Raw genomic sequence first — 22955 nt, 5'->3', positions numbered from 1 at the left:
CCTTCTGTCTTTCACCCAGACCAGCGGGTGTCAGGCTGGCTTCGTGGAAACAGTGGGTATCCTCTCAACACCTAGCTCATGTCTCCTGTTAGGATCCTCGGCACAGATGCTGAACGTCAATATAATGATAACCACACACAAACCAAAGCTCTCATTCAGCATACCATAGGTGTCCTCAAACAAATGATCTGGTGCCTGAACCGATCGGGTCGAGTCCTACAGTATAGCCCCAAACAAGTCGCCAGATTTGTAGTGGTTTGCTGCATGCTCTACAACTATGCCATTCAGTAGGACCAAGCCTTGCAGCTGCCACAGGAAGAAGAAGTGCAGGTGTACGAGGAAGAAAAGGATGATAAGGAAGACCAAGGCTGAGCAGTGCTGCCAGCTGCCAGAGCTGTAAAGCAACAAATTATTGAGGAGAAATTCTCTTAATCAAACCCTGTCCCCGGCACACCAACAGCCCCACCATTTGACCCACTCCTTCCACCTTTTGTGCTTCTGAATGGCCTCCAACATTACTACTATATGGGTCTTCCTTTACATAATTAAGAATATGAAGATCAATGCAAAAAAACCCTCTTTACTTAATATTGTGCACATTGTGGATTTAACAACTTTTCTTTCTCTTAATATTGAAATGCAATCCCTTAGTGCCTGGTCTTTGTGCTCGTTTACCTAGTCTAAGAGATGGTTCCCCTGTTGCAGGAGCCTGGGAGATGGAATGCTGCTGGTCATCCACTGAAGGCACTTAAGATGGCCCTGGTGGGCGATCTTGAGCAGCTCTGGCTGCAGACTGCTGTGTTTCGGTGCCGGCGTTGGCTGTGTGGGACCAATAAAGGCACTGGGTCAGATACTAGCAGGGGAGCAGGCGTGCTGCCTTTATGGGAGAGGAAAGCATGAGCCTCTCCCATGGAGCCAATGCCACTGTCATGGGGCTGAACCTCTACACCCTCTGCTCTGCGTGAGAACAGAGTGAAGTGGGGTCATTTTGATTTTCGGCAACAGTGTAAAATATGTGATATCGATTCAGCCACCCGTTAGACATCTCTCCCGATTTTCATTTCCTTTGGTCAATGAAAATGAAAATTGGGACAGATGTAATTTAATTGTATCCATGTAGTTTATATCAATTAGTGTTAATTGTATTCAGGAGATGCGTATCAATTGGGGACTCTCTTTAATCCTTTTATAGGAGGGAGCTTATCTAGATGGTGCAAGATGTGTAAGGGAGAGCAATGAGAATAAAGGCTTGGAAGCAATTGAAGACCAGGCTCTAGTATTCTATCCTTTATCACCTGGCTATCCGACTTTTTACATGTAAGACTGGCGGCTGAATTAATATCGCCCATTTTACAGAATCGACAAAGTCAAAATTACCCCTAAGGAGTGTGATGTTGCTCCGGAAGCTCCTATTCATGCTCTGCACACTCCTATCCATGCTCCCCTTCATGGATTGAAAGGCTGAGGAGATGTTAGACCCCAAAGCCATGATGGCAACAGTCTGAGCACCCGGCAAAGCTGTCAGTGCTATCACCAGAGGCACCATCATTGTGGGCCCCACTGTAGTGTTATAGAGCTGACCACGCTCCAATGGTTGCCTACACTGTTTCAATGTTGTGCTGGACGACCTCACCCAAGCTAGAGCCATCCTCTCTGCCATTGTGCGCAAGGTCACTGGCAAACTGCCCAGTGCAATTAAAGGGTCCTGTTGTATAGCAATCTGCCTTTTAATGTACGCTATGCCCTCCAGATCTTCATCTGTGCTCTCCATAGCAGAGGTAAGACGCGAGCTCTCCCTCTGGCAAGCTGCTTCTTGGGCTGTCCCATCCGTCTGCTATGCTCCTGCGCACTAGTGCTGGGTGATTCTCCCAGTGCTGACCCCTCTAGCCTACCCTGTAAAGTATGCGTAGTGCCAGTCTCTGATCTGGTGCTCACTAAAGTTAGGTTGAGTGACGCTGTGTCATCATGAGTACTGCTCTCTTCCAGCTCCTCAGCCTCTGGGTGCTCTATGTTTTCTTCACCTGAAAGGCAAGAGAGAGACAAAGATTAACATTTAGTGTCAAGGATAAGTAGCAGATGAGTGGTTGCTGAAAGCAGCTGCATTTTGTCATGCAGAGTGCGTGAGGGTCAGATTTCAGTGAGAAGGGACAGAATCTAGGACAACCAAGAATCCTGCAGGGTGCATTCTCCAGCCTCGCCACTCGCCATGCCCCTGACGCAACCCATACCCACAGTCTGTATGACGTCCTCCTTGACTGGAGAGAGGACCTGAATGGACACACTCCCTCCTCCTGTCCTTACCTCCTCCCTACTATTGCTCGCAAGCTTGGCCTGCAAGAAAGAAGGGATAGTGTGAGTGGTAGCCTTGAAAGATGCTTTGCGGATGTGCATATCAAGGTAGAATAGCGATGCTGGTATATGAAGGGTGGCAGAGATATGAGGAGGTAAAGGGTGTACTAGTGAGAAGAGTAGTGTGGAAATGCATAAAGAGATACCTGACCATATTAACTTTCTAATACACCTAAACCATGAATGTGGACCTGACCATATTAATTTTCTAATACCCTTAAACCATAAAAAGAAATGCATGATGGATATTTGACCATATTAACTGACCAGCTGAATATAATAGAAAGCTTATATTTTAGTTTCTCACCAAAGACATACAGAAGCACTATTTTTCCCTTATGCTGATAACTGTCTGACTAACAGAAATGAATGACCGTATAGCCTTGAGACTAGGTACGGACCTACTGATAAAAAAAACTGTTTATTAAGGAAAAATACTTTCCTAGGCCTGTGTCCAACATCACGAGGCAGTCATGAGGAACCAGAGGGTGGGTTCCCTATTTTGATTGACTAACTACCTGAACCAATAAAGAATGTACATGTACGACAGGTGGGCGTTGCTGATTAACTGTATAAACGTGAGCTGTTTCCTTTGTTCAGTGAAGACGTAGCCCTGACCATTGTTTAGGGTACGCTTCCCTTGTATACAAATTTCTTTTAATAAATTCTTACTTGTCTGAAAATAAGCGTTTGGAGTTAATGCATTGTATATAATAGGTAATTAAGTTTTCGACAGTAGGAAGTGCAGTGTGTGGCATTAGGAGCAGAAGGAGTTGGAGTGAAGCATGCTGCAGTGAATGGAGGATCATGCTGTTAATCAATGGAAGAAAGTGCTGGTAATCGGGGAGGGAAGGGTTATGAGTTCTAGAGCTTCAGGTAGTGCAGGGTTATGCAGAGAGTGATGTGAAATAGGGGTTAGAGTCTTCCCTTACCTGGTCAGTCATTCAACTTTTTCCTGCATTGCAGTCATGTCCTGGGGCTGACGATCTCTGCCACCTTTGCCCTCTGCCGCTGAGCAGCTTGTCCGGATTCCTTCCTGCCGCCTGGTGGGAAGAGGATGTCCCTTCTCCTGCCCACCTCTTTCACCAAGACCTCCATTGCTGCAACCAAGATGCGGGGATCTTAGAAGCTTCATTGGCGGCCATGTTCAGAAGTTGCCTTCCAGTTGGCTGCAGCCAAAATGCATCCCCCCTTTAAGAGGTTCAGACTGCTTTTAAATAGCATCAGGGACATCCAATATTCAGGCACCCCCCCACATAAGGCGAGCTGCTAACCAATAGTGCTACTAGCGCTGGCATTAATGATAATGAGAGCTCCAATTTTACCTCCTAATTGCGCCTATGTGATTAGGCGTGCGGTGCCTGCACTGTGCCGTGTCTGGGCCCAGACAAATTTCCACCTGTGTATCTAAAACCTTTTAAAAACAGTTGGCCCCTGGAGCCTGGAATTTCTTGGACTTGACATCAATCTAAAAGTCGTATTTCTCTTAGAGCCCTGTAAATAAATAGCTATTTAGAAATAATGAACACCAGTGGATTATCATTCTTTATTTCGCTGAATTTTCATTCCATTGGCCATGGAAATTCCTCCTGATAATAATGTAGGGATAATTTATCTGGCATTCTATATGTGCTATATGCAATTATTACTTGCTCTTTTTTTAGAGAACTAAGGCCAAATAATGAATGAGACGACACGCAATTAAAAGGTCCTGGTCTTTTAATGTATGCTCTGCTCTCCAGATCTTCATCTGTGCCCAACAATTAATTGTTTTATGAAGAGATGGAGCCAATGTAAATTTATTGACATACATTATCAATTATATGTCCCTCTCATTCCCTACCTCAAAGGGCTGAAAGACATAGGGGCCGATTTTCAACTGTAGTGCAAAACAGGTGGCCGGTGGGCGGAGTGTTCACGCCACCTGCCCGATTGCATTAGCAAGAGGCCCAAACCATTTTCACAGTCGGGCCTCTATCTGAATTGGATCGGTGAGCTGCCAGTTCTCAATAAATACTGATCAGGGTTGAGAGGCGGGAAATCCAGCGGCTCCTTCCTGGAACAGAGCCTAAAGTTAAATGTTACGGGTGAGGGAGGCAATCATTTGGATGGGGTGGGGGGGGGGGTGGAGGGATGCCTCTAAGTGACTGGAAATAGGTGGCAAGATTTTTCTGGGACCAGGAGGAAAATTTATGCTCCTCCTGTCCCCACAAAATTCAATGGCACTGTGGTTTCTATCCTGTTTTTAGAGCAGCCTGCAGGGGTCGCTTTAAAGACTGCTGGCTAGGCCGCTCTACGTCCAGTAACACTGGGTGGAGTATGCATGGTGCATGCACCACCCATTTGCACCTGAAGATTGCACTGGGGTCCTATAACCGGCGTAGGAGCCAATTTAAATTTTAATAAAGCTTCCGTCTGTACGGGACGGAACGTTGACCACCCATTTCGAGGCTAGCTCTAAAATCAAGTCGGATGATAGCAAGACAAAAATCGACTGATAGTGTGGCAGGAACCTCATTATCGCTGCTATTCAAATCACAGGTGCAACAAAACTTTGCGCAAGTCACAAATTTTCAACCATAACAACTGATTCTGCATGACAACCACTACTAGCAAAAGAACAGAACCAGAAAACTGGCTGTGGACTCATGATCTGATAATAAGACAGCTTCATTATATTCTCTTCAGAATAGATTCCCCCCCCCCCCCCAACCCCGCGCCAACTCTGGTGAAGTAAATGGTTAAATGTGAAGTCATTGTTGCCTTATAAGGATTTTCTCAATTATTTTCTGTTGGTTTAAGTTTTCGGCTGAGTACTTACTAACTTCTCTAAATTGTGAATCTCCTTCGCATTACGTAATTCTACCTTTTGAAAATCTTGCATAGTGATTGAGGGTTGAGACAAAATACTGCCGATTGAAAGGAGAAGCTGGCTGTGGGAAAGAAATTAATGACAATTTAGTAGAAATATCTGGAAGACATAAAATAAGTACGCTATAAAAAGGATATCTATCAAGGTACCTTTAACACAGGCGGAACCCATAATCAATAAATGTTATATCAGGAGTTATTGGCATATCAGTTTTACTGTTTTATTGAGGCAACATTATAAGGAGCAGTGTGCTATGAAAAGTGTATTGAACAGGATTTGTGAATTTAATTGGACAGAAAGCAAGATGTGTTAACTTAGGAAATCATTATATATCAGCATTAGGCATGCTATAGAGTGAATACTTTAACAAGCTATTGTGTTATATCAAAGGCTGGGGCATATTTGAGAATGAGAGGTATATCATCCAGTGTGCATTTAGTATTTTAATAAGGGCTACAATAGAATCTAAAGTAAACATTTTGGTTGTAGAGCAAACTCCTACTAATTTAGAAATTTGAGATACAAAATCTAGCCTTTAATTTCAGCCCTGTTAAATAAATTTCCTGTCCTCTGGTATTTTTATTTGCATATATACTTTAAAAAATATATTCCAAAGTATGTTTGCCCACAGAGTTAGTCACATTTGCAATAAGGTTCAACTATATCTTTGCCCTTCCATGAGAGCTTTTGCTTTTTAAAAAATCTTTCATTCTCTGATCACAAATGTTACATTTCCCAAGTAAAATACTGACTCGGGGCTGTTTGCATTGAAGTGAATTGAACACAAATTAGAACTAATACTTAACAATAAAGGGACATTTTCTGATGGGCAATTTTTTGGTGGGTATATATAAGGTAAGCATTGACCCATTTAACTTAAATAGGTTAAATGGGTTAATGCCTACCTTCTACATACCCACCAAAGGATTGCTCTTCAGAAAATTTTCTCTAGGAGTAAATAAGAAAAAAAAATTGCATGCATTTGTTTCCACAACAAAGTTGTGTTTTGGGCCCCTTCACATTGTTTCCATTTCAGGTAGTTTCGATGAGGCCCATCTCTCACTGAGCAGAAGCAAGGCTTCACCAGCAGTCAGAAGTACTCAGGGACTCCTAACAGTCACAGCCATTTATTTAGATTTACTGCTGTAAAACCAAGGTGGTTTACTCCTAAAGTCATGTATTCTGCCGACCTGTGTTCACTGACTTACAGAATGCATGACTTTAGAGGTAAAACACCTTGGTTTTACAGCTTACTTTCCCACCTAGCTTTGTATCATCAGCAAACTTAGATACAGTACACTTGGTCCCTTCATCCAAGTCACAAATATAGATTGTAAATAGCTGAGGCCCAAGCACCGATCCTTGCGGCACCCCACTGGTTACAGCCTGCCAACCTGAAAATGACCCGTTTATCCCTACTCTCTGTTTTCTGTCCGTTAACCAATCCTCTATCCATGCTAATATGTTACCCCCAAGTGCATGAGCCCTTATCTCGCACAACCTTTTATGTGGCACCTTAGCAAACACCTTTTGAAAATCCAAGTATACTACATCCACTGGTTCCCCTTTATCTACCCTGCTATTTACATCCTCAAAAAACTCTATTAAATTTGTCAAACACGATTTCCCTTTCATAAAATCATGTTGACTCTGCCTAACCATATTATGATTTTCTAAGTGCCCTGATACCACTTCCTTAATAATGGATTCCAGCATTTTCCTGACGACTGATGTCAGGTGAACTGGTCTAGAGTTCCCTGTTTTCTCTCTCCCCTTTTTTTCTCAACACATATGCTACTCCCTGACATTACGGTGGGAGAGCAGGGAACCCCCACAGAAATTCTCCCCCGGAGCACCTAGACTGCTGGCTACAATGCTGAAACACTGACAGTAGTCTGCACACACAGCCCAGTATAATCCTGTTATTGGAGACCCCTGGCTACTGCGTCAAGGAGGACCACAGCCAATCAATGACCCTATCCTCTTCTCAAAGGCCTCAGACACAGCTGTCAATCACACCCATTATCCCAAGCAATCCCAAATTGGAACATCCCAATTCTTTGGGATGTTCCAAGGTAGCATGGGATCATTCCTGCTTTCCCACAGAAACATGATCCGACCACTTTAAAGTTATACTGAAACCAAAGGCAGTAATAGACTGCATCTCTCATAATTACATTAGGACAACAGCCAGCAATATTTGACAATGGCCAGGATGTTTGTGATTGAATGTGATACCCTGGTCAATGAAAGAATGAACACTTTAGATAACCCACTGTGCTTGCCCCAGAAACTCACATCTTCTGGAGCCCCTTGTAGCCAACCTGTTTGGTCCAAGCTATGGCCTTTCAGTTGAAGAATACTTGCTGTGACCTGGAGTTAACCCCTTAAATCCTGTCTCTAGCAATAAAAAATCCAATTAAAAATCCAATAAAGGCAAAAATTTATTTTTGCCACCATCTCACTCCACTAAACTATCGACAAACCATTCCCCACTATTGCACGGCATATGAACTCACTCCTTACTCTCCACAGTGCTGACAGGGCCGTTGAACGTGTTCCCAATGCAACACTTCTTTTGAAACTGTTTACTTGGTAGGAGTGTTCTTTGGGCTAGGTGAAGTACAGTCTTTGGTTTGCATTTCTTCACTGGGTGTTTCTGTTGGACACTAACAGGCTGTTGGAAACATTGCAGGAACATCAATTAAATGAAGGCAAATTCACTGAAATGATTTCTTTTTCTTGTAAATAAATCTAATTTATGTGCCTAAAAGCAGTACAACTATATTGTGCACAACATAGGCTCTGCCAAATGGGTTTCTTCTGCTCTCACCTTCAGTAGATTCTGCATTTTATTTTCTTCCTCTCTTTCTTCAGTGTTTAGTACATTTTTTTATTCCTATCACTAGTATAATATTGGCCCTCAATTTCCTCGATGTCCATAGTGGTGTTATAGTGCCTGAAAATAACACCATTCACCAGCAGGAGGAGTGACACGGAAATTTTCTGGGTAAGTTCATATGCATATGAAGTGGCATTAGTTGTGGCATAATAACATTGCAAAGGTACCGTTAGCAGCATAGACACCAGGAAATTTCAGTGCAGAAGACTGCATTCTTCATCAGTGCACTTGGGGATAGCAAAGGGAGGCTGCAGAGATTCTTTCCTCAACCCCTTTTATTTGATCCACTCATGGCATCTCCCACTTTAATCTGAAGTGCCTTTTGCCAGAATCATGACTAGTCACAGGCCAGCTGTGGCCACGGGGCACCATGACAGGGCAGCAAGTCACCGAAGGGCTGTGCATTTTTCACAAGAAGACCTGCAAGCTCTCCTGGAAGAGGTAGAAATCAAAGAGGACAGACTCTTAGGTCTGCCAGGCAGCAAGTCATTCCAGGAGAGCCAGCCTTGTTGCCTGGTGAGGGGTGGCCAGGGCACTCTATGCCAATGCCCTCACACCGAGGACTGCACAGCAATACCAGAAGAAGTTCAACAGCTTGAGCAGGTAAGGTCCAAAACACTTTGCGTCTTTCTTCCTTGCCCACCTTTGACCCTCTTAAAGCACCATTCACACTATGAACCCTTCACATTCCACTCTGCTTATGGGCACCAACAACTCCCTATCCCTCACCATGGCCACACATCTCCTCTAATACAGAGCTACTGCCTTGCACAATCCAAAACATGTTCCTCCACCTGGACATACTTAAACCCATTCCTCTCTCATCTCACCTCCCCATTACTCTTGCCACACATTCCTTAACTGCAAACTAAGCATATAGTGCATAGAAGCAGCTTGGCACCAGCAGGGCATCCCTACTTGCACATTCCTGACCCTGCACAATCAGAAGGCCTTGGACATCCTGAGCATGCATAGCCCCATCGCAATTGTGCTGATATGGCCAGCAGAAGATTGCCAGTGTCAGATGAGTACCTCAACATCCACAATCTTGCCCTGGCAGTCCGTAGCATTACCACACACACTCAACCTTCCAATACCTTTACCATCTCTTCTCGATCCTAAGGGAGTCATGTTCACTCCTTCTCACCTTCTGCCATCCTTCCCTGCAGATGCACTGTGGCCACAGGGGGCTCCAATAACAGAAGACTCTGAGGAAGAGGAGGTGAACCGGAGTCTCAGCAATGGAACAGGAAATGGTAGTTCAAGAGGAGGAGGAGGGGAGCAGACAACAAGCTGCCGAACAGAGCCAGCAGACTGATTCAACCCCATCTATCTCATTCCCAACCGCACCCAGTTTGTCCCTGTGGAAGTTGCTCTCCCAACTTAGAGAGTTCACCCCAGGGAAATGTACACAGTGAGGTTCAGGAAGTGTCACTGGTAGAATCTTCCAGCATGGAGATGGGCAAGGATGTACCCTCTTCCCAGGAGAGGCTGAGAAGGCTACCAATGGTTTCAGAGTCATGGGACCTAAAGCTCATGGGCTCTCACCTGAAACAAAGGATGTTTGAGGAACATTGTTCGTATCCGCAGGCTCTGAAGACAATCTCCAAGGATGTATAGTGATTGGCAGGTGTGACTGTTGAGTCTACATCTCTCCTTTGCTACAGCATCTTGGAAGGTTTGTCCGGCAACAATGCAGTAAGTGGAATCTGCGTTGACATATGCAACAGAGCCACAGTTGAGAAGTAGCCAGGGACCAGTTAGGGCTTCCACCTCCATGGAAGCAGACTGCAGCTCTGGAGGCAATAGGGGATAAATTGGAGCACAGCATTGTTCCTCCTCCATAATATTGGCATATTGAGCTACGCCCAAGGGGAATACCTGCTCCAATGTCATTCCGAATACGTGGGTTGCTGGAGGGATCAATAAATGTAGGGGTGGGGTGAGACTGTGGGAGGATAAAATGTATGTTTCAGTTTCTTTTTTATTCATCCTCAGAATGTGGGCGTCGCTGGCAAAGCCAGCATTTATTGCTCATCCCTAGTTGCCTTGAGAAGATGGTGGTGAGCTAAAGTCCGTGTGCTGATGGTGCTCCCACAATGCCATTAGGTAGGGAGTTCCAAGATTTTGACCCAATGACGATGAAGAAACATCGGTATATGTCCAAGCCGGGATAGTGTGTGATTTGGAGGGAAATCATGTTCCCATGCACTTGCTGCCCTTGTCCTTCTAGGTGGTGGAGGTGAAGGGTTTGGGAGGTGCTGCTGAATAAGCTTTGGCAAGTTGCTGCAGTGCATCCTGCAGATAGTACACACTGCAGCCACTGTACACCAATGGTGGAAGGGGTGGATGTTTAGGCTAGTGGATGAGGTGCCGATTAAGTGAACTGCTTTGACCTGGATGGTATCAAGCTTATTAAGTGTTGTTGCAGCTATACCCATCCAGGATAGTGCAGAGTATTCCATCACACTCTTGACTTGTGCTTTGTAGGTGGTAGAGAGGTTTTGGGGAGTCAGGAGGTGAGCCACGCTCTGCAGAATACACGGCATTTATGTGGCTGGTTCAGTTGAGTTACTGGTCAATGGTAACCCCTAAGATGTTGATGGTGGGTGACTCGGCAATGGTAATACCATTGAATGTCAGGGGGAGGTGGTTAGGCTCTTTTGTTGCATGGAATGGTCATTGCCTGGCACTTGTGTAGCACGAATGTTACTTCCAGTGATCAAAACTGTGAAACAACCAGATTGAAAAGACATTTGTGAAGCCAGAAATCAGCAAAACAAAACTTGGGGACTCTTCAAAGTTCTTAAACTCCTCACTACCACTTGTACCAGGTGACTGGGGGAGCAGCTGCACCTGGTTTATATGGGTCCAATTTACCCAGATTGCAGTTGCGGCATAAAAGCAGGAAATTGTCGTGCATAGGGAAACCAGGTAATTGGTGCTCTTATGGAGAAGAGCCGCAGGTGATTTTGATGGGCAAATTCTCAAAGCTGCCAAAAGGATCAAGGTAATTTACATTTAGTGCAATAACAATGCATACACAGCATAATGCTCTGAAATGCAAACTTCCCTAATCTTTTTGGCGTTGTAATAGTGTAACTACGGTGTTACTATCGAAGATTATGAGGAATTTCAACCCCATTAATTGCTTATATTGTTCCTAATATCGCTTCCAAACCCATGACCTCCACCACCTGTGGATGGGGCTTGGATTTAGGATGTTTTTTCCACTTGGTGCTGTGCCAAACAATCTGTCCAAGATAAACAATTTATATGTGGATGAGATCCATGGATTTTGAATATCACCAGAGACTCTGGGATTTGAACTTAATTCCTCTTGCACCTGACCTCATATGTGTATGAGAGTGTATGAATGAGAGACCTATTAATGTCCAGCTTGAGGCTGTGTCCAAAAATGCTCAGAAAATAATCCAAATTGGTATCAGAACTTTGGTACAACACTATAGAGCAGCAATGCATTTACCTCTGCTAGTGTATTATGATTGCCTGTCGTGCCCAATCTCAAGCAAGCTGCTGTGGGGAGCTAGTGAACAGAATCTATGGCCCTGGATTTACTCTGCTGTGGAAGGGCATAAATCAAGATTTAGGTCTTTGCGGGGTCAAGAATTTCAGACAGGGGCTATAGAACCACGGTTCCACTGGAGAAGCGCCCCGGCAGAAACTCTGTTCCGTTTATTCAAATTAAGTGATTTTCCCCTAAACCTGTGAACTTTCGCAGGGTCATGAGTGTGTACATCCTAGCACTTATTCCAGGATGTTAGGCCCATGGGTTTTTGGGCCCAATGGGTTTCCTTTCCTTCCTTTCAGTTGTCAATCAATAACTGAGACAAATAGCAATGCAGCACAGAAGTACATCAAGGATGGTATGGAGCAAGGACATAGAGGAAACAACAGCAAACTAGGAAATCATTTTACTTTTCAATAACCTAACTTCCTGAATAAAGGGAATAGATACATAAATTAATCAGAGTGAGGCTGTTACTGTACAGTTGAACTCTTACGTTCCAAGACACTTCTTGCATTTCATCTGCTTATTTGATGGTCTGGCCTTAGAAATTAAGAGGATTGTTTATCAAATAGTTGTCCCCTGCTTATGAGTTTGTTTGGTTGCCATCTAATGGTAATAAGTCAATTCTGCAGATTTGCAAAGGGCACATGGATGATTCCCCTGTACTCATTAAAAGAGCCTTTAAAAAAAAGTGTGTTGTCTCCAGGGCCAAAGATTTCTCTAGAATGATAGCAATATAATAATACTACATCACTTTATTCTTAGCTGTCCCCTTGGAGGGAAAATCCCCTAAACTCCACAAGATCCCCAAATTAAACTTTAAAAATAGATTGGGCAACACCGGCAATTTATCCGTTGAGTAGCTGGCCCATACAGGCTAGGAACATTGAACGTTTGAATCTCTGGTTACTGCTGCATTAGCTGATAACCAGGCTGACAGTAGGCTCTCCATAACCTATGTTAGCAAGAGAAAATCAGCCAGGGTTACCTAACCTATTATTCCTGACAATTCCTGCTGTTGATACTGGGCAAGTACAGGCTCAGTTGTGATGCGCGCCATTGTCAAATAACTTACTCACTGTCATAGCTCACAGATGAGTAACACCCACTTGGCTGAAATACTGGAAAGCAGCCAGCACTTATAAAACTATATATCCTTTCAAGGAGTCAATGGACTCAAAATTCCAATGGCACCATTCCAGAGTGGAACTTTTGTCTGTCTTCGGGTCATGTTGCTGAGCCTGCTGAAAACTGAGGGGCCAGCTAATTTAAGTAGGCAGAGATGTGCAGGCTGTATAAGTGCTGCCTGCAACACCTCAGATACACTGGAAAGGCAGAAAATGCAGTGCAGGCAGTGAAGAGGGAGGGCTGGAAAATACCTGGATGAGAGGCATCAACAGGTTATAAAACTTGCTGATGCTTAAAGTGGCAATGGCAGCATTGGAGGAAGCAAGCAACGTGGGCGAGAAGGGTGGTAGCCTGATCGAAGAATCAAGTGGCAAATTCAGGGAGGTGGACCTGGTTGCCCTCGTAACAGAGATATGCGGCAGTAGGCACAATCTGTTTGGGGTTGGTGGGGGGTGGGGTTGCTGGTGGGTAGAGGCCCACCAAGCTTATGGTACACATTTTGAAAAGCAAGGTGGCTGCAGCAGTGAGCACCTCCTCCTTGCACCCAGGACTTCTATGAAGTGCAAGAAGAAGTTTAACAACCTCACCAGAGCATCAAGGTAAGCAGTCACTTTGTACATGTGGCACTTCTTCATTCATTACCCTCACAGTGCCAAAGGAGCCAGAGATAAAAGTGGATCTAATAGTGTGGAGCGGAAGCCCTGCAGAAGTCAATCCCTGACTCCTCAGCCTGCGGACTCCGGTCTCTGGAGTCCTGCTCTAAAAGAAAAGGATGCTGGATGAGCATCACACTCACATGGAGGCATTGAGGACCAACTCAGAGGCCCTGAGATGGACGGCAAGGTTCAATGTCCTTCTCAGTGCCAATATCCTGGAGCAGACATGATACCATGAACATCCATAGAGATTCCCATGGTATGACAGAAGGGTGGGAAGGAAAAGATTTCTCTGCCTGAAATTGCTGAAAGGCAGCTTTCTTAGTTGTAGAGTTGAAAAAAGATTTTCTAATCACTTCAGTTAAAGCTGATGTTTTAGACAAAGTTTATGGACGTTCAAAAGGCTGTGAACTCCAGTACTTTCTGGTTTGACAAGTCATACAGGTAATTTACCCTCTTTTCTACAGGCTTAAGTCAGGTGCAATTCTGACCTAAACGGTAGGATTTTTAGGACAGCAGTGTTTGCCCTCATAATGCTGTTATTTTTGTACACTTGCACAATTTGGGATGGGCGCATCTTCTGCCAGCAGTCAATTCTACTGGAATTTAGTAAGTATTTTAGAATGGGTGCAGTTCTGCATGTCTGACTTACGCCTCAAATTCTGGCCTCCTATGTCAGAACTACACCAAAAAATCTCAACATTTCATGCCCAATGTCTGCAGGAAAGAGGAATAGAGGACAAAATTGATGGAGAAAATTGGAGGGAAAAGCAGAGAAAGAAGTTTGCATCTATATCACTTTTTTCTTGACTACTGACTGATTCCAGCCTTCCCTGGCAGTGGGAATATGAATATCTGTGGTATTTGTGCCACCACCCACTCATGAGCAGTTTCGAACTGGAGGATAGGCAGATGTACATTGGAAATAGTAAGGCTGAAAAAAAATGTTTTGTGAAAGTTTTTTAAAAAACTTCTAGAAATTGCTGAATGTAACAAACCCAATGTGATACTCACCTCTTTTGGAGTGCAATCTAACTTGGGACGATTAGCAGTCTTAGCAAATGGGCCTACATCAGATTTAGGTCTCAGCTGACGATCTTCCCAATCTTTCAGTGCAATGCCAGCTTGTCTTATGGGAAATCCTTGGTTAATACAGTACCTCGGACCCCTGTAATTGTTTGAAACAGTAGTTCAATTTCATAAGAATATATTTGTGGGGATTCTAGTAGTCATTTAGATGTCAATTCATTTTTAAAAATATCTCTATTGCAAGATTTGACTGGAATTTGTTTGAGCTGGAATACCATGTTCATACTCCAATAACTTCAATAGTAGTGAAGAAGAACACTCAAAAGACTTTTTTCAAAAGCAGATTTGGATTCACTTTAGTCATTACTGATGATAACCGTCATTTCCCTTCCTAATAGCACTGTGGGAGAACCGTCACCACACGGACTGCAGCGGTTCAAGAAGGCGGCTCACCACCACCTTCTCGAGGGCAATTAGGGATGGGCAATAAATGCTGGCCTTGCCAGCGACGCCCACATCCCATGAACGAATAAAAAAAATCATTTATTTTAAATGTTTTGTTTTGCTTTGCTTTAAAGTATATGCCTTTCAGAATTGTAGGCATTCTAGTCCTGTAACAATCATGGGTAAACCATTTCATAATCCAAGTTTCTTGAGCGTAATTTTCAGTTAATACATTTCACTGCACAAAATATATTGTTTAGATATAAATAAATGTACATTAAACACATTAACCTGCATTTACCAGGCTTGTGCCTGTACTCACCAATACAGGAGCAGAGGCGCCACGATATCTGGCTGAATCTGACACAAGTTTTCCACAGTCCAATGTGAGACAAATGACAGACCCAGCCTTGCACGTGTCTCTGCATTCATGCAGTATTCACCACCACTAAACAAGTACCGATTCCGTATTTTGTTCAGGTAGCTTTAAAACAAAGAATATCAAATATAATCAATCCTTTGTACAGAAAAAAGCAAAGCATCTAAAAAGTAAAATTGGAGAATGATTTGAACAAATAGCATTCACAATAAAGAATGATAAAGACTGTTATGAAATAGCACAAATCCAGATAAATTAACAACAGATCCTAATCAAATCTAATTTGAGTGTCTATCAGTGAATTTAGTTTTATTGGAAATAGATTGGGGTGGGCCAATCTGAAAAATGATCAACAATTTTTCAGGAAATCTTGATTTGCAAAGATTGGCACTCCTGTAAACCCAGTGTAATGATACTTTACTTCAGGCAGTCCTTCCACCTTCCTGCCAAAATTACGTTGCGGCTAGACAACATAAATTGGAAAAAACAACTACCCATGAACTCTCATCTTCCCTGGCCAACCCGCTGTTGGGTACCACATATTAAAAAAGTAATAGGGCAGAGCGGCAATAAAAAGAGGGCGATTGAGCTGGCAGCAGCAGAGCACATCGGGAGAGCAGAGCGGCAATAAAAAGAGGGTGAGAGCTGGCAGCAGCAGAGCCCATCGGGAGAGCAGAGCGGCAATAAGAAGAGGGCGAGAACCGGCAATAAAACAAACACAGGGCAAACTTTTAAAAAGTGACATCAGAGTCAACATAGAATGGAGCCCGAAGAATTTAGGCTCAATGTTTAATTTATTATCCACTTTTTAATTTAAAATATTAAACAATCTAACAACTTTAAGTAATTAATTAATTAAATAAATAATCAGTAATTAATTACTAATTAATTTGCATTCAAACTAAATCCATCTACTAATTATAATCTAGACCACAAGTGATTCTATTAGTTCTAAAAATAAATTACTGCTAACAATAAATAAATAAATAAAGATTAGAAATGGCAGCACCAGGCGATGTGTCCGGACTGCAGTATGTAGGAATTTGTGGACAGCGAGACTGTCCCGGATGACCACACCTGTAGGAAATGTCTCTGCTTTGAAACACTCCAGCACAGAGTCATTGAGCTGGACTGCGAGCTAGAGACCCTCCGACGCATAAGGGAGGGGGGGAATTTCTGGATAGTTTTCTCCAGAGTACAGTAACACCTCATAGTAGGAAGGAGAATTTGTGACTGTCAGTCAGCAGGGTAGGGGAAACCTAGGGGATGCAGAGAAGGAGGTATCACAGTTATTGCTCCTATCCAACAGATACGATGTACATGCTACCTATGGGATAAGGATGCAGGCTGCAGGAAGGATGGCCAGAATGATAACCATGGCACTGTGGAGTAGAAGACAGTCTAAGAGGGGGGCAGCAAATTAGAAATAGAAAGGTTGTAGTCATAGGGGATTCGATAATTAGGGGGATAGATAGCATGCTCTGCAGTCGCGACCGAGAGTCCAGGAGGGTGTGTTGCCGACGCGCGTGCAAGGGTAAAGAATATCTTAAAACAACTGGAGAGGAACTTGGAAAGGGAGGGGGAAGATCCAGTTGTCGTGATCCATATCAGGACCAATGACATAGGAAAGAACAGGGAGGAGATCCTGCTAAGGGAATATCAGGAGCTAGGAACTAAATTAAAAACCAGGACCTCACAGGTGGTAATCTCAGGATTACTATCCAAGCCATGTGCTAATTGGCATAGGGATATACAGATCAGGAAGGTGAATGTGTGGCTGAAATACTGGTGTGAGAAACAGGGATTCCATTTAATGGGACACTGGCAGCAGTACTGGGACAACAACATAGAAACAGGAGTAGGTCATTCAGCCCCTCGAGCCTGTTCCACCATTTAATTAGATTACGGTTGATCTGTATCTTAACTCCATCTACCCACCTTGGTTCTGTACCCTTACCTAACAAAAATCTATCTATCAGCAGTTTTTTGGGGAGAAAGTTCCAAATTCCCACTACCCTATGCGTGAAGAAGAGCTTCTTGACTTCACCCCTGAACGGCCTAGCTGTAATTTTAATGTTATGTCACCTTGTTCTAGACGCCCCCCCCCCACCAACCAGAGGAAATAGTTTCCCTTTATTTACCCTACCAACTCCTTTAATCATCTTAAACACCTCAATTAGATCACCCCTTAATCTTCTATACTCAAGGGAATACAAGCATAGTCTATGCAATCTGTCCTCATAATTTAACCCTTTTAGCCCCAGTATCATTTGAGTGAATCTGCTGTGCATCCCCTCCAAGGCCAATAAATCCAGAACAGAACGCAGTACTCTATATGGGGTCTTACCAAAGCTTTATGTAACTGTAACTTAACTTTCATCTCTTTGTATCCCAGTCCCCTTGAGATAAAGGCCAACATTCCATTAGCCTTTTAAATTATTTTTTGTTCCTGTCCACTAGCTTTTAGTGATTTCTATATATGGACCCCTAAATCTCTCTAATCCTAGATTCTTGCCATTTAGAAAATACTCTGATCTATCTTTCTTAGGACCAAAGTGGATGACCTCATACTTGCCCACATTGAACTCCATCTGCCACAGTTTTTCTCACTCACTTAATCTATCAATGTCCCTTTGCAACTTCCTGCTCCCATCTACACTATTTACTGTGCCACCTAATTTGGTATTGTCAGCAAACTTGGATATACGGCTCTCTATTCCCTCTTCGGAATCATTTATAAATATAGTGAGAAGCTGAGGCCCTAGTACAGATCCCCGGGGGACATCACTAGTCACATCCTGCCAATTGGAGTACATACCCATTATCCCTGCTCTCTGTCTCATACCTCCTAACCAATTCTCTACCAATACCAATAGGTTGCCTCCAATTCCATGTGCTCTCATTTTTGTTAACTGTCCCTTCTGTGGAACCTTATTGAATGCCTTCCGGAAGTCCATAGACACTCCCTTATTTACCACGTCAGTTACCTCCTCAAAAAATTGAACTAGGTTCATTAGGAAGGAACTGTACCACTGCGACCCTAGGCTCTATCTGAACCAGAATGTGACCAAGCTTTTAGTGGAAAGGATGAATAGCTTTGTGGATAAGACTTTAAACTAGTAAGACGGGGAGAGGCGATGTGGTAGAAATAACAGTAGCCTGAAGATAAAAGAAATAGATAAGAGTAAAAATCAGATCAAGGAAAGGAATAAGGGTAGCATAAATCATCAGAGAACACATAAAGTTATAGAACATAAGTATAACGTAAGTTAAAAATAAAGAGAGAGGCACGATTAATGAAAAGAAATTAAATCGCCTGTACAGCAATACAGCAATGTGCACGGCATCCAAAACAAAACAAGGGAACTGGGGGCAATAATTCATACGAGGAACCAGATGTAGTAGGGATAACTGAAACATGGCTACATAAAGAACAGGATTTGCAGTTAAATATTGCAGGATATAATTTATTTAGAAAGGATAGGGAAGGGAGAAGAGGGTGGGGCAGCTTTACTAATTAGAGACAACGTAATGGCAGTAAAAAAAAAGACATAACTAACAATGAGATAGAAACAGAATCCATATGGATTGAGATAAAGGATAAGAAGGGATCGATCATAGGTATTCTACAGACCATCTAATAGTGGAAGGGAAGTGGAGGGAGCAACATATAGGCAAATCTAAACAAATGAGTAAAAGACATAGAATAATAATCATGGGAGATTTCAACTACCCCCAAATAAACTGGCAAGAAAAGGTAGTGAAAGGGGAAATGGGAATGGAGTTTTTATAGTGTGCACAGGATTCCTTTCTTACCCAGTACGTAAGAAGCCCAGCAAGGGAAGAATCACTGCTGGATCTAGTAATGGGAAATGAACCAGAACAGATAAGAAAAGTAAACATAGGGGAACATCTGGGTAAAAACGATCACAGCATAATATGGTTTAAGATAATGATTGAGAGAGACATAAGTAAGACAAAGACCAAAGTAATAGATTGGAAAAAAGCTAATTATGAGGGGATGAGAATGGAACTAGGGAAGATAAACTGGAAAAAACACTGACAAACAGGGAGACAGAACAGCAGTGGGAAATATTTTAAAAAGGTGATCAATAGAATTCAGGAGAAGTATATTCCGATAAAAGACAAGAACAAACTAGAATAATAATGAGACACCATGGATTAATAAAGAGATAAGGGTAAAATTGAAATGAAAGAAAAAGGCATACGCCAAATATATAGTCAATAAGGGAAAGGATGACAAAAGGGAATACCAAGAGGTTCGGAAAGAAGTCAAAAAACAATTAGGCACAGAGGAATTACAAAAAAAATTATCAAAGAATATTTTATAAAATAGTAAATTATACAGGCATATAAATAACAAAAGGAAAATTAAGATAGGGATAGGGCCACGAAGGGATGCACAAGATAAACTCACAGGGAATGACTGAAATGGCAGAAATATTGAACAGTTACTTTGCCTCAGTATTTATCAGGGAGACTAACAAGGTGGATATGACATTAGAAGAAGAGATCAAAAAAAGGTATAAAGACATTTAAGATAGAAAGGAGGGAGATAATTGATAAACTAGGCAAACTCAGAGAAGATATAACCCCAGGTCCGGATGGATTGCATCCGTGCATACTCAAAGAAGCTAAGGAAGAGATAGCAGAGGCACTAGTATATATATATATAAAAATTCAACAGAGAAAGGAATAGTGCCAGAGGACTGGTGGACAGCGAATGTTATTCTTCTATTCAAAAAGAGAGATAGAACAAGTCCAGAGAACTATAGACCAGTTAGCTTAACGTCCATGGTACGGGATTGGAATCTTTACTCAAAGATGTAATAGAAAAACATCTAGAAAACGAAAATATAATAAAGAATAGTCGGCACGGATTTCAAAAGGGAAGGTCATGCTTGACCGACCTTATTGAATTCTTTGAAGAAGTAACAGAAAGAGTAGACAATGGTAATGCAATGGATGTAATATACATGGACTTTCAAAACCCTTTGATAAGATACCACGCAGTAGACTCATGACTAAGGTCAGAGCACGTGGAGTCAGGAGACGAGTAGAAAACTGGCTACAAAACATTAAACAGGGAGTAGGGGTTAAAGGTAGTTACTCAGACTGGCGGAAGGTAGGAAGTGGTATTCCAAAGGGATTGTTGCTGGGATCACTGTTGTTCAAAATTTACATAAATGATTTGGACTCGGGAATCGGATGTACAATACCAAAATTTGTGGATGACACCAAACTGGGGGTTATAATTTCATTTTATACGTTCATGGGATGTGGGCGCGCTGGCAAGGCCAGCATTTATTGCCCATCCCTAATTACCCTTGAGAAGGTGGTGGTGAGCCATCTCCTTGAACCGCTGCGGTCCATGTGGTGAAGGTACTCCCACAGTGCTGTTAGGAAGGGAGTTCCAGGTTTTTGACCCAGCGACGATGAAGGAACGGCGATATATTTCCAAGTTGGGATGGTGTGTGACTTGGAGGGGAACGTGCAGGTGGTGGTGTTCCCATGTGCCTGCTGCCCTTGTCTTTCTAGCTGGTAGAGGTCGCGGGTTTGGGAGCTGCTGTTGAAGAAGCCTTGGCGAGTTGCTGCAGTGCATCCTGTGGATGGTATACACTGCAACCACGGTGCGCCGGTGTTGAAGGGAGTGAATGTTTAGAGTGGTGGATGGGGTGCCAATCAAGCTGGCTGCTTTGTCCTGGATGGTGTTGAGCTTCTTGAATGTTGTTGGAGCTGCACTCATCCAGGCAAGTGGAGAGTATTCGATCACACTCCTGACTTGTGCCTTGTAGATGGTGGAAAGGCTTTGGGGAGTCAGGAGGTGAGTCACTCGCCGCAGAATACCCAGCCTCTGACCTGTTCCTGTAGCCACAGTATTTATGTGGCTGGTCCTGTTAAGTTTCTGGTCAATGGTGACCCTCAGGATGTTGATGGTTGAGGGATTCGGCAATGGTAATGCCGTTGAATGTCATGGGGAGGTGGTTAGACTCTCTCTTGTTGGAGATGGTCATTGCCTGGCACTTGTCTGGCACGAATGTTACTTGCCACTTATCAGCCCAAGCCTGGATGTTGTCCAAGTCTTGCTGCATGCAGGCACGGACTGCTTCATTATCTGAGGGGGTGCGAATGGAACTGAACACTGTGCAATCATCAGCGAACATCCCCATTTCTGACCTTATGATGGAGGGAAGGTCATTGATGAAGCAGCTGAAGATGGTTGGGCCTACAACACCGCCCTGAGGAACTCCTGCAGCAATGTCCTGGGGCTGAGATGATTTGCCTCCAACAACCACTACCATCTTCCTTTGTGCGAGGTACGACTCCAGCCACTGGAGAGTTTTCCCCCTGATTCCCATTGACTTCAATTTTACTCGGGCTTCTTGGTGCCACTCGGTCAAATGCTGCCTTGATGTCAAGGGCAGTCATTCTCACCTCACCTTTGGAATTCAGCTCTTTTGTCCATGTTTGGACCAAGGCTGTAATGAGGTCTGGAGCCGAGTGGTCCTGGTGGAACCCAAACAGAGCATCGGTGAGCAGGTTATTGGTGAGTAAGTGCCACTTGATAGCACTGTCGACGACACCTTCCATCACTTTGCTGATGATCGAGAGTAGACTGATGGGGCGGTAATTGGCCGGATTGGATTTGTCCTGCTTTTTGTGGACAGGACATACCTGGGCAATTTTCCACATTGTCGGGTAGATGCCAGTGTTGTAGCTGCACTGGAACAATTTGGCTAGAAGTGCGGCTAGTTCTGGGAGCACAAGTCTTCAGCACGACAGCTGGGATGTTGTCGGGGCCCATAGTCTTTGTCGTTTCCAGTGCACTCAGCCGTTTCTTGATATCACATGGAGTGAATCGAATTGGCTGAAGACTGGCTTCTGTGATGGTGGGGATATCGGGAGGAGGCCGAGATGGATCATCTATGCAGCATTTCTGGCTGAAGGTGGTTGCTAACGCTTCGGCCTTGTCTTTTGCACTGACCTGCTGGATTCTGCCATCATTGAGGATGGAAATGTTTACAGAGCCTCCTCTTCCCGTTAGTTGTTTAATTGTCCACCACCATTCACGACTGGATGTGGCAGGACTGCAGAGCTTTGATCTGATCTGTTGGTTGTGGAATCGCTTAGCTCTGACTATATAGCATGTTGCTTCCGCTGTTTAGCATGCATGTAGTCCTGTGTTGTAGCTTCACCAGGTTAGCACCTCATTTTAAGGTATGCCTGGTGCTGCTCCTGACATGCTCTTCTACACTTCTCATTGAACCAGGGTTGATCCCCTGGCTTGTTGGTAATGGTAGAGTGAGGAATATGCAGACTGTTATAAATTGTGCTGGAATACAATTCTGCTGCAATTGATGGCCCACAGCGCCTCATGAATGACCAGTTTTGAGCTGCTAGATCTGTTCTGAATCTATCCCATTTAGCACGGTGATAGTGCCACACAACACGTTGGATGGTGTCCTCAGTGTGAAGGACTTCGTCTCCACAAGGACTGTGCAGTGGTCACTCCTACCAATATTGTCATGGACAGATACATCTGCGACAGGTAGTTTGGTGAGGACGAGGTCAAGTAGGTTTTTCCCTTGTGTTGGTTCGCTCACCGCCTGCCACAGGCCCAATCTGGCAGCTATGTCCTTCAG

The 22955-nt window shown here is 43.6% G+C and overlaps 1 protein-coding gene across 1 annotated transcript in view; it reads right to left on the bottom strand.

Moving 5' to 3' along the window:
• The window catches only part of LOC137308573 (regulator of G-protein signaling 22), a 150207-nt gene that overhangs the window by 57953 nt on the left and 69299 nt on the right, over positions 1-22955 (bottom strand). The window contains exons 13-18 of the mRNA XM_067977192.1: positions 15235-15396; positions 14454-14607; positions 10005-10071; positions 9672-9919; positions 9271-9331; positions 1936-2021 (exon numbers count right to left, since the gene is read on the bottom strand). Coding sequence (XP_067833293.1) covers positions 1936-2021; positions 9271-9331; positions 9672-9919; positions 10005-10071; positions 14454-14607; positions 15235-15396 — 778 coding nt within the window. The remainder of the gene's footprint in view (positions 1-1935; positions 2022-9270; positions 9332-9671; positions 9920-10004; positions 10072-14453; positions 14608-15234; positions 15397-22955) is intronic.

The sequence above is a fragment of the Heptranchias perlo genome, chromosome 3, assembly GCF_035084215.1.
Source record: "Heptranchias perlo isolate sHepPer1 chromosome 3, sHepPer1.hap1, whole genome shotgun sequence".
Lineage (NCBI taxonomy): Eukaryota > Metazoa > Chordata > Chondrichthyes > Hexanchiformes > Hexanchidae > Heptranchias > Heptranchias perlo.
The sequence above is the reverse complement of the archived record's forward strand: the minus strand, read 5'-3'. Positions and strand labels throughout refer to the sequence as shown.